The 16,001-nt window shown below is 46.3% G+C and overlaps 1 protein-coding gene across 6 annotated transcripts in view; it reads left to right on the top strand.

Moving 5' to 3' along the window:
- Positions 1-16,001, top strand: part of ADAMTSL3 (ADAMTS like 3) — a 266,629-nt gene that overhangs the window by 219,480 nt on the left and 31,148 nt on the right. For 4 of the 6 annotated variants that reach the window (XM_027769070.1, XM_027769077.1, XM_027769072.1 and 1 more), the window contains exons 19-22: positions 1,217-1,370; positions 10,110-11,184; positions 13,351-13,478; positions 15,010-15,138. In XM_027769070.1, the coding sequence (XP_027624871.1) occupies positions 1,217-1,370; positions 10,110-11,184; positions 13,351-13,478; positions 15,010-15,138 (1,486 nt within the window). The remainder of the gene's footprint in view (positions 1-1,216; positions 1,371-10,109; positions 11,185-13,350; positions 13,479-15,009; positions 15,139-16,001) is intronic. The other 2 variants (XM_027769071.1, XM_027769075.1) reach the window with 1 other exon arrangement.

Here is a 16,001-nt window from a genome sequence, read left to right as displayed (position 1 = left end):
GTCTTTGTCCAGCAAGTGTATGTGCCCAATGGCAAAAGCCTTTAAAAGAGAGGGATAGAGAGAAAGAAGAAAAAATATTTTTTCAAGAATTATTTATATTTAATTTTATATATTATTATTTTTTTTAAATTTACTATAGGGTACTTGTGCTCACCAGGGAGAGACATGGAGAGAGAAGGCAAGTGAGAAAGCAAGCTACCAGGTCCAGAACTCAAACTGCAGTCAGCCATGTGATAGACTAGTGCCTTAACTATCATGCCACCTGCTGGCCCCCCAAAATTTATTTTTATATATTTCTTTGTCTTGGACCCTTAGTAATATGTCACTTTTTCTAATTAAAATAGTTTTTTTCTTTATTCACGATAGAGCAGATGTGCATGCATGGGAGAGAGAGAGAGACAGCAAGCAAAAAGAAATGAGTCCCTCCACAGGATCTGGTCATAGCACAGTCCCCTTCTTCCAGTCCTCCCGCCCATGGGGTCTTGGACACTCGCACATGTGCCCAGCATGTCTCGGGCTGCCAGGCTGGAGACTCAAACTGTGGTAACCATGTGGGATTTAGCTTCTCTTGAGTAGTGCATTACCACTGCACCATAGAGCTGGCCTTGTATCATATTTTAAAAAAAAATTTTGTAGAAGAGGGTGTGTGCAGTCATTGAAGAGAGACAGAGACAGAGAGAGAGCCTGACCACGCAGGATGGTCACATGACAATCCCCTCCCTAGTTCTCCATCCTTTCCGGATTTGGGGCACGCACACATGCACATGCACCCAGTGGGTCCAGGATTCGAACTGTGCAGCAGCCATGTGGGATCCAGCTGCCTTCACCACCACACCACAGGCTGGCCCCATATCCTTTTTTTTTTATATATATATAAATAAGAATCATTCTATATAAACCAGTAGCTAAAAAATAAACATCAATTACAATGTCAAAAAAAAATCCCACAATACATGAATGGAAATGAGCTATTAAAGAAAGGAAGAAAGAGAGAGAAGAAATAAGACAGGGAAAGGAGGGAGGCAAGACAGAATGGAGGGAAGGGAGAGCAGGGGAGAAGGGGGAAGCAGCTCTCCGTATCGTAACAGGTGTCCAGGCCCAGGAAATGGCTTGCTTACTTGCTTTCTCACAGTCTCCTCACACCGTGAGAGACTGCTGCTGTTGGCTGGTTTGCCTGCGCATGCTCCATTTGACTGTCGCACCGCTCCCATTGCAGTGTTCTGTCAGTTGTGGGGTTGGCGTCCAGAGAAGAAAGCAGGTGTGTCAGAGGCTGACAGCCAAAGGCCGGCGTATTCCCCTCAGCGAGACCATGTGCAGGGATCTACCGGGCCTCCCTCTTGTAAGATCTTGCCAGATGCCTGCGTGCAGTAGTAAGTATGTAACACCCATGTTCACCAAGATGCTCTCGTTCTGTTCGTTTTGTCCCGATGTCTTCCTGTGTCACATATCAAAGTGGTGCTCATCTGTGGGTAAAACTCATCAGACAACTCAGAATCTGTCCTAAGCAGCTGACCCAGAAGGTGGAAGACCCAAATAGAGTTCTCAGAAAAGTGTGTTTTAAGCAATATCCACCCACTGGACAAATGCACACTTACGGCTTCTTTGTTTGAATTTATATCCTCTACGATGCTGTGTTTTCTTTCACTCTGAATTCACGGGTGTTCCCTGGAGATGTTCAGCTGAGACTTCCTGGTTTGCTCTGCTAGTAATAGATTAGGATTCGTTCTGTTAAAACTAGGAGAGTTAAGTATGTTTAAGTATTCTTGCAGTTGAAATCTATAATTGGCAAAGATGAAAACATGTTATACATTTCGTTTTTAAAAACAACAGTTTGGACACCTCTTCAATTAGTCATAAATAATAGCATCCTATAAAGAGTAATGGCTTTGTCATATCCAGAGCTAAGACGTGTGTAGCATTTGACTGTATTTTCATTGCACATAAGAGAATACATACAGAGGAACTTCAAAAAGTTCATGGAGGGCCAGCCAGCGGCCTGGTAGTTAAGGTGGCTGGATCACATATGGCCCATGGAGAGATTTGAGTCTCGGACCCAGCAGTTTAAGAAACATACGGGGTGCACATGTGTGCATGCTGAAAATGGGAGAAATGGGAAAGAAGGAATTGCAATGCAACCATGCCCCATGAGGGGGTGTGCTTTCTTACTTTCCTCTCTCTCCCTTTCTCTGTCTCTCTCTGGCAAGCACACATGACCTCTGACAAATTAAAAAAAAAAAAGAAAAGAAAAACTTCATGGAAAGATGGGATTACAGTTTGAACTCCTTTTGATGCAAAATAGTTTTGAAATCTGTGCATAGTTTTTCATAATGTAAATTTTCCACAAACTCTGTGAAGAGTCTTCTTAAGGACACGTGCATACGTGTGTGTCCTGTAAGAGTCACAGCAAATGAATTAAAGGCTCCTGTGACATCAGTTGAAAATGCCCCAGCAGAGTGGTCGTGAGAGGTGGGATAGACAGGCTGAGCACAGGAACACTGGGGATGACCATTGCCGAGTCCTTTTCACTCTCTTAAATTAATCTGTAAAATGACATTCACTACATCAGGTACCCTCCCGTGTTTATGATAAAATATAGATAAGAGGGGCCAGCAGGTGGCTTGGTGATTAGGGCATTGGACTGCCACATGGCCAACCATGATTAGACTCCTGGACCGGGCAGCTTGAAAAAAAAATCACACCCAAAATCCCAGGAGGAAATGGAGGAGAAAGGATTGCAGAGTGGCTATCCCCCACTGGAGGTCGATGTCTCACTTCCCCCCTCTCGCTGGTGAGCACATGTACCTGATGGCGAAAACCTAAAAAAAAAAAAAAAAAGGAAAAAGAAATTTACTTTTGAAAAAGAAAAATAAATCAGAAAGGAGCTATTCCTATTTTTTTTTTAAGAGGTTTTTGCTATAGGGTGTGTGCGCTCGCCAGAGAGACAGAAAGACAGAAAGCGAGAAATCACCTCTCCTGGGGGGATGGCCACACCGCAATCCCTTCTTCTCTATTCTCCTCTTGGGATCTTGGGCACGCACGCACACGTGCCTAGCATGAATTTAAGCCACCGGGTCCAGGACTTGAACCACGGTTGACTACATGGGAGTTCAGCGACATAGCCATTATGCTAACTGCTGGTCCCGGCTATTCCTATTTTAATGCTGCATTGGGAAAACATATATTTACCTATTGGATATACTCACAAAGCCAAATAATAACATTTTTAAACATATGTTAAAAAATAACATTTACTGAGCACTTTATACACAGAACTCCTTACCTGCATTATTTCATGAAGTCTCCCTAATGACATTGTGAGACAGATATTATCCCTATTTGGAAATGAGGACTCTAAGAACAAAAAGGCATGAGACTTGCCCAAGGCCCCTTAGCTGCCAAGTGGCCTCCGTGGGCCGTTTGACCACAGTTCTGTCTGATTCCCGAGCCCACGCTCATAGCTGTCTTTCTGTGCTGATTCATGGACAATAACTTTGTTTTTCCTTGGAAATTCTTTGAGAACACATTTTCAAAATCTTGAGATGCCAAGTTTGAAGCATTCCTGGAGTTCAGGAATGTCTGTGGCCTATGGTGTGCTGTCGCGCTTCCTTTGCGCTGCGTATCTGCCGGGGTTTCGTTCACCGTGGATGGTTGCAGAGCAATGTGGGTAGACTGTAAACTGCCTTAGAAGAGAGGGAAATTAAAGGAAGGTTGGCAGCTTTCTCTAACATAATAGCGGAATAGCATGTGGGAATACATCGTGGTTATTAGGGCATGCAGTGTGGTATGAGATGAAATTATAAATTATTATGGCCTGCAATTGAGGCCAGGGAAAATTATAGTGTTTAAGGGGAATAAAAGATAGTAATATTTCTTCTTCTCCACCCTGCTCCACTCTAGCCTGCCAAACATGTAGGTCATGGGAGCAGACAAGGGACAGGCATGCGTGTTCCCTGCGTAGCCAAGGCGTGCTTTGCGAGACCTCCCCTTCAGCTAGACCCTGGCCTCAAACCACCACCTTGGATCAGTGGCCCTGGCTTGCTGAATGTGGCTTCTCCCTCATGTTCTCCTGTAGCATCCTCTTCTTCCCATTGCCGTATCACAGGGCCAAGGGGTGAGCTCAGCATCCTCCCACCCTCCCTACCCCTGCTGTCTCCGCACCACCTCCCGCTGTCACTGGCCACTTGGCACTTAGACCGCCCAAGTCATTGCTGCCAAGGCGCCATGTACACCCCGCAAGACGCTCTACCCTCCAGGACACCCTACTCCCAGGTCCCTTCTTCCTCTTCCGTATTTGACAACAGCCAAGATAACAAATCTTGTATCTGTGACAGTCACCTGATAGCCCAGATTCACAACCTTGGCCATCCCACCGATGCCAACCCCTTGTCAGGGGACACCTTAGAGTTCCTCACTTCCTGGCACTCAGATCGAGTGTCCTGCACTTCCTCTTTCCCCAGCCCCTCCTTGCTTTTCATTAACGCTTCACTGTGAACTCTGGCTCTTCAGTATCCCCTCATCCCCAAACTTTGTGTTCTTGTACTAGGAATCATTCCTCTTAGCTGGCATTTCCTGGTTACCCCTCAACTGCCTCTGTTGTCAGACCCTCATGCCCTTCCTTAACCTTCTGCCACAAGTCTGTCTGTGGGCTTTTCAGGAGCTTTGGTTGGTTGGTTGGTTTTTTGGTTCTCTGGCCTGAGCTCCTGGGATTTGCTCAAGGAACTATCACCATGCCAATTAGGTATGTTTCATACTGGTACTATTTGAATTTCACTAAGAAATAAGTTATGTTTTTTTGTTCATTCTACTCACTAGGGTCTATGCCTAAAGTCAGACTTGGGTACATGTATAGGTATGTGTCAGCTGTGCTAGCTATTGGATATATTTAGACTAATTAAGTTCATTGGCAGAACAATTGAATGGGGGAGGGAAGGCATGGAGGGCAGCCGTCGATGCCAGGGACAATGGGGGAGGAGGATGGGACATAGCAGAGGGTGGGGGATGGGGAATCAAGGATGGCAAAACAAAAGACAAGGTATGCAGGACATAAGAATTGGAAAATTATTTTGCTGAGAACATGTATGTTGATGGGCTTGATTGAGCCAATGCACAGTGTATTTTGGATGGAAAATTCATTTGTGTGTTGTGATGGTGTATAGGGAATTAATGTAGAAAATGAATTTAAAAAAAAAAATAAGTTATGTTTTTTTGTTAATTTCCTAAAAATGCCCTGGAAATTCACCATAGCTGTTATTTCCAGCTACGATACAGACCTGCTTCTCTGTCAATGGACTTGTCTTCCACCCCGCTAGAAATACTACGCTACAGTGGAACAAAATCCTCCTGCATTTCCTCTCTGCTTCCCCTCAGATCTGCCCTACCCGGCTGGGTCGTTGGGAAAGTCTTGACATATTTTTCCATGCAAACATGTATCATGACTTTTCCGATGACCCAATAATAATAAATGAGGGGGTCAGCAGGTGGTATGGTGGTTTAGGCGCTGGACTCCCACACAGCTGACTGTGGTTTGAGTCCCGGACCTTTAAGGACCAGTAAGTTTTTTCAGTTGCATTCAAAGCCTGAAAGGTATTGGGTCATCAGAAAAGTCATGTCATATTTTTCTGTGCAAAAATGTGATGTGACTTTTCTGACCACTAGTCATATGATCTTGTGTTGAACTAACTCCCTGTTCAAATCCCAGTTCTTCTAGTACCATATCATGTGACAGGGGCAAGTCATTTAGCCTCGGGTTTCGTTTTCTCATCTGTAAAATGGAGTGGTGCTTACACCTACGTCACAGAACTGTGTAGAAAATTGTGACTTAATATGTACACAAACAGTGACAGGCACATACTGAAGGCTCAGAAATATTAGTTTGTTTTTGTTTTTGTTTTTTTTGAGAGGTTTTCGCTATAGGGCGCGTGTGCTCGCCAGACAGACGGAGACAGAGAGACAGAAAGCGAGAAATCACCCCCCAGGGGGGATGGTCACGCCGCAATCCCTTCTCCTCCATTCTCCTCTCGGGATCTTGGGTACGCACGCACACGCGCCCGGCGTGAGTTCCAAGCCACCGGGTCTGGGATGCGAACCGCGGTCGACCACATGGGAGTCCAGCGACACAGCTATTACGCTAATTGCTGGTTCCCAGAAATATTAGTTTTAATGTCATCACTGCTTCCCTCTAATTTCTATAACTTGAACATAGGATAAAATGGAGTAACTTGTATTGCATGAGGGGAATTCAGAAAGCATGTGGAAAAGTGAAAAAGAATGAGTTTATTTTTATAAAAACACGTTTTAAAAACCCACAGTTTTTTTTATAATACACATTTTCCATGAGCTTTTTGAAGACTCCCCTTATATCTCTGGCCCACTGGGGTCTGAGCATGTGAGGCAGCTAATGGAGTTCCTCTAGATAGTTGCTTTGGTTTGGTTGGATTTGGTTTCTTTATAGGCTCTAAAAATGCTTATTAGATGGTCCAGCAGGTGGAGCTGTGGTTAACGCACTAGATTCCCACATGGCTGACAGCAGTCTCAGTTCTGAACCTGGCAGCTTGCTTTCTCACTTTCTCTCTCTCTCTTTCTCTCGCTCTCTCTCTCTCTCTTTGGTAAGCATATGTGACCTATACCAAATTTAACTAAGAATAATAAATACATGAAATAATTCTTTTTAAAAGTGCTTATTAGAATGAACTGTACCTACAGACATGTTTTTATAACATGTCTGACGTAGATTGTTGTCAAATTTTTATTGGAAGTCTCTCTGTCTTGGTTTCCAGTCAAGCACCTGAAGAAAGGAAAGAGAAACAGGACTATAGTTTTAGATTCTTTAAATGTCATCTCCTGGTTTTCAGGCTTCCTAAGTTTTGGTAAAGAGGAATTCTCGTTTTTTCCTGAAGTACTGAGATCGGGATAGTTGAAGGAGGAGCGGCACCCGGGCACATGCCATGTGGTCTGTCAAGGAAAATAGGCCTCAGCCCCTTCCCAGGGTTACCTCAGACTCTCTCTGCTCTCCAGCCCTTGGTCTGCCTCTTTGGCTCTCCCAGCACCTTGAGATTGGACACACCTTGACAGCAGGTTATGGCTTCCCCAGCTCCTACTCTTCCTCCTGCCTCCTCAGCTCTGATTCCAGCATCACCCATCCCTGCCTGATGTAACACAGCCCTGGGAGACCCTGCCAGGAAGAGCCCCCCTCCACCACCACCAGCACCCCTCCTGGGCTTTTCCACCTCCCACAGCATCCAAGAGCATGCATGTTACTCTTTCTTTTCCTCATTCAGTCACTCATTTATCCGTTCAACAAACAGAAGATAGTGGTCAGTGACACAGGGTGGGGAGAGGTCAAGAAAAATGTCATAGAGGAGGAAGTCTTGGGCAGACTTCCGAAAGGTAAGTTCCATTCATCAGCTCACATGGCGGGGTGGTGGTTGGAGAAACAGAGTAGTGTGGACAGAGATAGGGGTGTCAGGTGGAAGGGAATGTTTGTCCAGACTTCCAGCAGTCCCAGAGAGCTAGAACATGGGTCCGAGATGAGTTATACTCAAGTAGACAGCTGAAAACAAATCAAGCTTGAGCGTAAGCTTGAGCTCATTCCTAGGAGTTTAGATTTTACCCTAGAAGGAAATGATATGATCAGAAGAGAATCCAGGAAAACCAGCCAGGATCTTGAGAGAGTTTCTAAGTTTGTCGGATCTTCCCTCCTGGTGGAAGGAGAGGGAACTGACACCTGGTTCTGGGCTCTGAGCAAAGCAGGGTTCCAGCGGGGTAAGAGGAAGGCTCAGAGGCTTCGTCGCAGACCAAGCCCATTAGGGAATGGCAGCAGTCAAGTGTAAATATCCAGCCCAGATGGCATGGGGCCGAAACCTGGCATGGTACCAGGGTTTGGAGTCATGGCAGGGATATGCCAGGAGCAGAGGCAGGGCGTGAGCAAGCAAGGCGTCGAGGCAACTGCCATGCCGGCCCAAACTGCGTATAGCAGGCTGGCACAAAGACCCGGCAGGGGGGCACACAGAAGAAAGACCTTTTCCTCTTCTGGAAATGCCACATTTTTAGCGTTTCTCACCTCCAGCATGGTGGGAGAGGTGGAGGGATGCGTGGTACCCTGCATAGCCCAGCGGCCGCTCCAGGAAGATGCTCTGCATAAAGGCCGATCTCTGCCAGGTGAGAGATACCCCCGATAGTCAGGCTTGGCCAGACTTGCCATTCTGGGGCATCTCCAGATGTGAGAGGAGCAGTCATCCCCAACCAGCCCTGTTTCTTACTCAGGAACTGTGTCCTGTGGTGCCACATTCCAGGCCCGGCTCCTGAGCAACTCGCAGGAGTCACCAGAGAGAAGTCAGCTCGCGCCTGTTCTGGCTGATTGGTCCCTGGCTGGGCAAATTAAGTATTTTGAATCCCATCTCTGTGTACACTCATAGAGGGTGGGATATGGCAGAGGGTGAGAAATGGGGGGGTGGGGAATGTGTGTGTGTGTGTGTGTGTGTATGAAACAGTGGAAAATTATTTGTGATGATAACATGTATGACTAAGCCACTATACAGTGTATTCTGGATGGGAAACTGCATCTTGTATGCTGTGATGCTGTTCAATGAATGAATGCAAAATAAATAAGTGATATATATGTAATATATATATAAGATATTATATATGATATATCTTTTATATAAGATATATTTCATATATCATATTCATATATATATATAGGTAGATATAGATATATAGAAGGACTGCAAGCTCACTAAACAACCCTCCACACATTGCTTTTTTCAGCTTTCGGTTATTGTTGAACGCTGGTAAGTTCAAAATGCACATATTGTTGAACGATGGTAAGTTCAAAACGCAGCCCTGCCAATGTAAAGACAACCTGTATGACTTAACGGGCAATGGCGAGGCTGACCTCATCTGCATAGCCCAATGAGGAAGTGTGTCTACAAGCCACTGCCACTTCTGACTCCCTTTCAAGTTTCCTTGCTGCTCATCGGCTGAACCTGCCTCTGTCCCCTGTCAGCGGGCACAGTGGTCACCTATGAGAGCTCATTGAGGCCCACTTCTGCCCTGTGCACTTGCTGTAGGCACCCTCGTCCTCCCACGACTCCCATGAAAGTACTGACATCACCATGTTTCACCGGTGAGAAAACTGAGGCTCAGAGAGACACGTGACTTGTCGAAGTGGCAGATCAAAGATTCGAACTCAGACTGGTTGAGCTTCAACATGCCTTTTCTACCTTTTATTGTTTGATCACTGCTCCCCATGGCTTTTTCGGACTCCACACTAGTTAATGGGCATATTCAGATTATAGTCTTTTTTTGATTTTTTGAGGGTTTTCCATAGAGCATGTGTGCTCACCAGAGAGACAGAGACAGACAGTGGAAGGGAAAGTTAGAAATCACCACCTGGAGGGATGGCCACGCCACAGTCCTTTCTCTTCCAGTCTCTGGAGATTTGGGGGACACACACACACACACACTATGATTTTCAAGCTACCAGATCCAAGACTAGAACCATAGTTGGCTATGTGGGAGTTCAGTGCCTTAACCACCATGCCACATGCTGGCCCTGTTTGGGTTATATTCTGCAGTTGGCTAACCTTATTCTCCTTACCCTCCAATGTATTCACTTTCATTTGCACCTCACTTCCTCCCTCAGATGTGGTTTGCCCATGGCTTCAAGCCAGACTAGCTCCTTGGGGACCTCCCTGCCAGATGGGTGAGGCCCAGCCTATCAGATCCAACCTTACTGATGGAAACATGGACCTAGAAGCAGGATAAGTGTGACATCTTCATACACTCTGGCACTGAACAAATATTCCCCAAAGCTAGAAATAACCATTTCTTCTATTCAACTGAACCATTTAACCTCATGCCTCATGAAACTAGGGTTTTGTGAAATAATTTACATGTTTTCATGGAACGCATTCAAACTTGCATTCTTTGCCGCTCAAGTGAAATGTACCCCAGTCTTAGGATGTATAATGTTATTCGTGTTGTAACCCTCCAATGGTTCAGAAGAATAAGGCAGACACGTTTGTTGGCTTGTATCAGCTTCGGAAGATGACTGTCAAAAAGTTTTACTCTGGAGATGCTCATTTGCATTTTCTTTTCTTTTTTTCCAGCAGAAACGAAACCAGAGACAAAGACAAAGCTTGGTGAACAGGGTCCTCAGATCCTCAGCGTCCAGAGAGTCTACATCCAGACGAGGGAAGAGAAGCGCATCAACCTGACTATCGGTAGCAGGGCCTATCTCCTGCCCAACACATCTGTGATTATTAAATGCCCAGTGCGCCGATTCCAGAAATCCCTGATCCAGTGGGAGAAGGATGGCCGTTGTCTGCAGAACTCCAAACGGCTGGGCATCACCAAGTCGGGCTCTCTCAAAATCCACAGCCTGGCAGCCCCCGACATCGGCGTGTACCGGTGTGTTGCAGGCTCCGCCCAGGACACAGTGGTCCTCAAGCTCATCGGTACCGACAACCGGCTCATCGCTCGCCCGGCCCTCCGAGAGCCCTTGAGGGGCTACCCTGGGATGGACCACAGCAAGGCCAGTAGCTTAGGATCCACGTGGCATAAAATGCGGCGAATGTGGGGTCACAAAAACAAGCTCTCTCTGGATGAGAGCCGGATCACTACCCAGCCTTTCTGGAGAGTTCTCCTGGGCCATTGCAGCAACTCTGCAGGGAACACCGACTCCTGGGAATTGAAGCATAAGCAGTTCGAAGCCGCAGTCAAACAGGGCGCCTACAGCATGGATACTGCCCAGTTTGAGGAGCTCATCAGGAACATGAGTCAGCTCATGGAAACCGGAGAGGTCAGCGATGACCTCGCATCCCAGGCGATCTACCAGCTGGTGGCCGAGTTAGCGAAGGCACCGCCAGCCCATACGCCGTGGAGGGGCTTCCAGGAAGAGGGCCACCCCGTGGCTCAGCTCAGGGGAGAAACCGGAAGCGTGCCCCAAAGTGCGAATGTGCAAAAGGCAGGCAAGCTAACCTTCAAGCCCAGGCAACCTGTCCTCCTGAGGCAGAGCCAACCCTCCTCAATGTCGTTTAATAAAACGATTAATTCAAGGATTGGAAATACGATATACATCACCAAAAGGACAAAGACGATCAATATACTGTGTGAGCTGGTGACCCCCAGTGAGGCCACATATGCGTGGACCAAAGATGGAGTGCCGTTGCATCCCTCAGCGAAGTGAGTGAGATAAGAATAGCGTTCGCCTTTTTCCTGGCTACTCCAGGTTGTTTTTTTAAAATGTATTTTCAAATACCTTCTCCTAAGAAGGTTTTTTTAAAAAATGTATTGTTACTGGTTATGCTTTTTGTTTGTTTTATTGTTACTGGTTATGCTTTTTGTTTGTTTTAAAGTTTATTTATCTCCTCCACGAATGAGAGACTAAGAAAGAGAGGCACAGAGAGAGCATCCATGACAGGGGCCTAACACCACAGTCCACCCCCAGCCTCAGCCTGCTCCAGATTATGGCCACACACATGCCTGGTGTATTCCAGGAAGGCCCTCGATGCCCTCTAGAACCTTCCCATCAGGACTAGCCTCGCGGAGCATCACATTGTATAGCTATACCACCCCCTGACCTCTGTGCTTTTGCTTTTAAGCAACTGTTCCTTCCCAGTAGGGATTTGAAACTCAGACCCTACGGATCGGTAGGTCTGCCACCCTCCTGTTCTTCTGGGGCGCTTTTACTGTTGGGGTTTCTGCCTCCTCCTGGGTATTTCAGACACGTGTCGCAGGGGGACTTGCATCTTCCTCGCGCCTTTACTCGGGAACGTTATTCTTTTCTCTTCTGATCATTCAGACGTGGAGTTCTGCAAAGCTGCTGAGGTCCTTGCTCTGTGAGCTCTGCCTAACCTATCACTATGCTAAGCACTGACAGTGCACAGCTGTGAATAAGATTTGGCCCCTGCCCGTGAAAAGATCACAATCTAGTGGGAAGAAATCGATATGCCAACAAATAAATACAAGAACCAGAGAGGAAGGAGCCCACAGGGGGCAGAAGATAACTCTGGGAGAATTGGGGGAAATTGTGCAGGGGAAATTACATTTGATCCAAGACTCAGTGGGTAGGTTGGAGTTGGCCAGAAAGGGGGGAGGGGGTTTTAAATAAAGTGAATAATATAGACAAAAGCTCAAGGTGATGAAAGATCATGAAGTTCATGATGGCAAGCTACATGAAGTGACAGGAAATGAAGAAGTGACCCAGCCCAACTCATGAAGAAACATATAGTATTTAGAGGTCAGAAGTTTGTATTGCTTAGTTGTGTAAAGCAAGATGGGGCAGGGGAAGAAGAGAATGTGAACCAAGGAGCCAGTTGATTGGAAGTAGATTCAAATCATTACAAAAAACTAAAATGAAAATAGCAGTGGAACCAGCACTCTCTCCCATCATCTCTGAATAATCATCTAATGAGTTGGTAGTCAGCTGGCCAACGATGATTCTTGAACTGGTGTTCACATGCAGCTTTGGGGGGAGATCAGTCATTGGGAAGCCACAGAAACGCATGCACTTTTTTCTGATCCTTAATCGCATGGTCCCAATCCATTATGTACTGCAAGCTTAGCGTTGTTAACCGACTTCTTCATAGAGCAATGGAAAAGAATCCACACAGAGCAGCCCGAAGCAAAGCCCACTTACTTCCAGTGTGAAAATACCAACAGAAAATCCACATATGGGACTGGCCTTGTAGCTTAGTGATTAAGGGAGTAGGCTCCCATATGGTCAGCCGCGGTTTGAATCCCACTCTGGAGGTTTGAAGGACATGCCAGGTGTATGTACATGCGTGTACCTAAAATCCCTACAGGATGGAGACATGGAGGAGAAGGGATTGCAGAAGGGACCATGTCTCTTTGCAGGGTGCTTCTCTGTCTTTCTGTCTGTCTGTCTGTCTCTCTGCCCTTTCTGATGAGCACACACACCCTCTGGCAAGAAAACAAACATAAAAAGAAAAAGAAAAAATATCCATACCTGCAGGTCGTTAGGAAAAATTGGGACAGAAAAGGAGGGTTTAACATCGGCCAAACCAATAGGTTTGCTAGTTTGTCTTTTTAAAATGTGGTAATTAAGCACCGAGTTCATCCTGAAAAGCGTGTTCTCATTTAAAATGAGACGAGAAGCCTGTGGGTCTGCAAGCACCATCCAGCTTGCATTCTGCTAAAGCAAGAGGAGAGACTTTTTCACCTGCCTGGTCTGCATGGCCTTCTGCCTACAGGCCGGATGCTTGACGAAGTCAGCTTTTGGGATCGCTGCCAGTCTAAAGCCCTACAGTTTTGCGGTTTTCTTTCTGTGCAGGGCCCTAGATCAGTTAAATGTGTGAGATGATACATACTCTTTCTACTGTTCTACAGAATAATTATGGATGAAACTGGGAAAATACAGATACGGAATCCGACAAGGAAGGAGCAAGGCATATATGAGTGTTCTGTAGTGAATCACCTTGGGTCCGACGCGGGAGCCTCCTCCGTGCTGTACTCAGGTAACGCCCACCGCTGAAGCCTAGAATGCCTGTTTTCATTTCTTTGTTTATTTAAACATTAAACTCAAGAGCAACACGTTTCTTTTCTTTTTTTAATAATTATCTTTATTTAATTTTATTTATTATTATTGCTTTCTGGGTATTTTTTGTCAGCAAAAAGATGTTTAATGTCCCACCTTGAGGCTAGTGATAATGAAAATATTTAAACTCTTGGAAGGAAGAGCTGAAAAGCCGTTTCACTAAATCCAGGATTGAATTCTCAATGATTAAAAAAAAAAATACATTCGATCACCATCTATTATTACAATTTGTAAAACTGGTCTAACTTTAGTGTGGTCAGAATCACGTGAAGTGCTTGTTAAGACCCGATTGCTGGACCCCAGCCCAGAGGTTCTGACTCAGTAAGTTTGGGATGGAGTCTGAGAATACGCTTTTTTTTTTTTTTTGAGAGGTTTTTGCTATAGGGCGCGTGCGCTCGCCAGACAGACAGAAACAGACAGAGAGACAGAAAACGAGAAATCACCCCCCAGGGGGAATGGTCACGCCGCAATCCCTTCTCCTCCATTCTCCTCTCAGGATCTTGGCCACGCACGCACATGCGCCCAGCGTGAGTTTTAAGCCACCAGGTCTGGGACGCAAACTGCGGTCGATTGCGTGGGAGTCTAGCGACATAGCCATTACGCTAACTGCTGGTTCCCGAGAATAGACATTTTTAACGCGTCCCCAGGTTATGCCGATGCTGTTGGTCCCAAGACCACATTTGGAAAAGAGCTGCTCTAGAACTCCCTTTCTAAGAACTGGGAATTAATCAGACAGTAGGGCTTACCTGGCAGTGTTGATATTGTGGAATATCATTTTTAAAGTTCTATCACAGCCAACAAAAGAAAATAACCACCCTTAGGTTGGTGTGTACCTCCTAGTGGATACTTGCCAATCCTCGGGACCCCCTCCCAGGAAATGAATGGTATTTTAAATTGTGTGTGTCTTCATAAGAGGTGGACGATGTCATTTGGATTTCAAAATGTGCTTCGTATTGAACATGCCTGCTTGCAGCTCTTTCTGCACCAGTAGACTTTGTGTTTATTGAGAGGAGGGCACTTCTCATCTTCTCAGCCTGGTACAGAGCCAGGACTCTACCCCTGCTCTCCATTCTCCTCAGGACTTTAGGTACTTTTGTTCCAGAGGTTTTTTGTTTTTTGGTTTTTTTTTCTATAGGGAGCGTGCACTTGCCAGAGAGACAGAAAGTGAGAAATCAACCCCTAGGGGGGATGGCCATGCCACAGTCCTTTCACCTCCATTCTCCTCAGGATTTGGGGTATGCACACACATGTGCCCGGCATGAGTTTTACATGTCTGGGTCCGGGGCTTGAACCACGGTTGACTACATCGGAGACTCATGATGTAAACATTACTCCATCTGCTGGTCCCACCCAACCTCCACTCTAAAGCACTCAGCAAAGTTGACCAAATGCAGAGTGCTTTGCCAAAGATAAAACCTTGAACCTAACAGAGTTCTCTCCTTTGAATTAAGAGGCACCTGTCATCTTGTCTATTGAAAGAAACGTCACCAAGCCCGAGCACGACCATGTGATCGTCGTGGTCGGAGGCATTGTGGAGGCAGCCCTTCAAGCCAACGTGACAATCCGATGTCCCGTCAAAGGTAGGCATGGTCATTTCTCGTGGGAAGATGTCTGGTCAGCCCAGAGTTGCCAGGAGATACCAGCTGGCATTGTAGTGTTCCAGACCTCAGCCTGATAGCCTTAAAGTATGATTTTCTGGGGGCTGGCAGGTGGTGTGGTGGTTAAAGGCACTGGACTCCCACATGGCTGACCACGGTTCAAGTCCCGGACCTGGTGGCTTTCCCTCTCTCTCTCTCACTTTCTCTCTCTCTCTCTCTGCCCCTCTCTGGTCAAATTAAAATAAATAAATAAATAAGTAAAAGAATTTTTTTTTTTTAATATAATTTTCCAGGCTGGTTCTGTGGCCTGGCACTTAAGGCAGTAGGCTCTCACGTGGCCAACTGAAACTGCCTCAAACGCTGACCCAGTGACTTGAGAAACATGCAGGACCTGTGTGTATGTGCCCAAGATCCTGAGAGGAAGGAGCAATGGAGGAGGGACTGTGGCATGGCCATGTCCCCACTGGGTGATGCTTTCTCTGGCAAATGCATGTGCCCTCTGGCAAACGTTAAAAAAAAAAAAAAAAGTCTGATCTTCCAGCACAAGGACAGGGGATCTGCCTCTCTTGAGTGAATGCATGCCACCTCATGAGAGCAGTGCATGAAACAGAGTGCCAGCTCACCTGTTTCCGGGGGGCTCTGGCTGCCATGCATGCTAAGGCAAGACCAGAGTGCTGTGTCCCTGTGAGCAGACACGCAGGAGAGGCCAGCTCCCAGTCAGATGGCTGATGGTGAATGCGCACCTGTGGGAGGGGATGGGTTAGAAGTCATTAGGCATGTCCTCCAGCGCGACAAAGAATGTGCTGACAAAGATGGTTAAGAAGCAGGACTGTCTCGGTACATGG

This window comes from Tupaia chinensis, unplaced genomic scaffold, assembly GCF_000334495.1.
Source record: "Tupaia chinensis unplaced genomic scaffold, TupChi_1.0 Scaffold000078_1, whole genome shotgun sequence".
In the NCBI taxonomy this organism is placed as follows: domain Eukaryota; kingdom Metazoa; phylum Chordata; class Mammalia; order Scandentia; family Tupaiidae; genus Tupaia; species Tupaia belangeri.
Note: the sequence above shows the minus strand (reverse complement) of the source record. Positions and strands in the feature narration are given on the sequence as shown.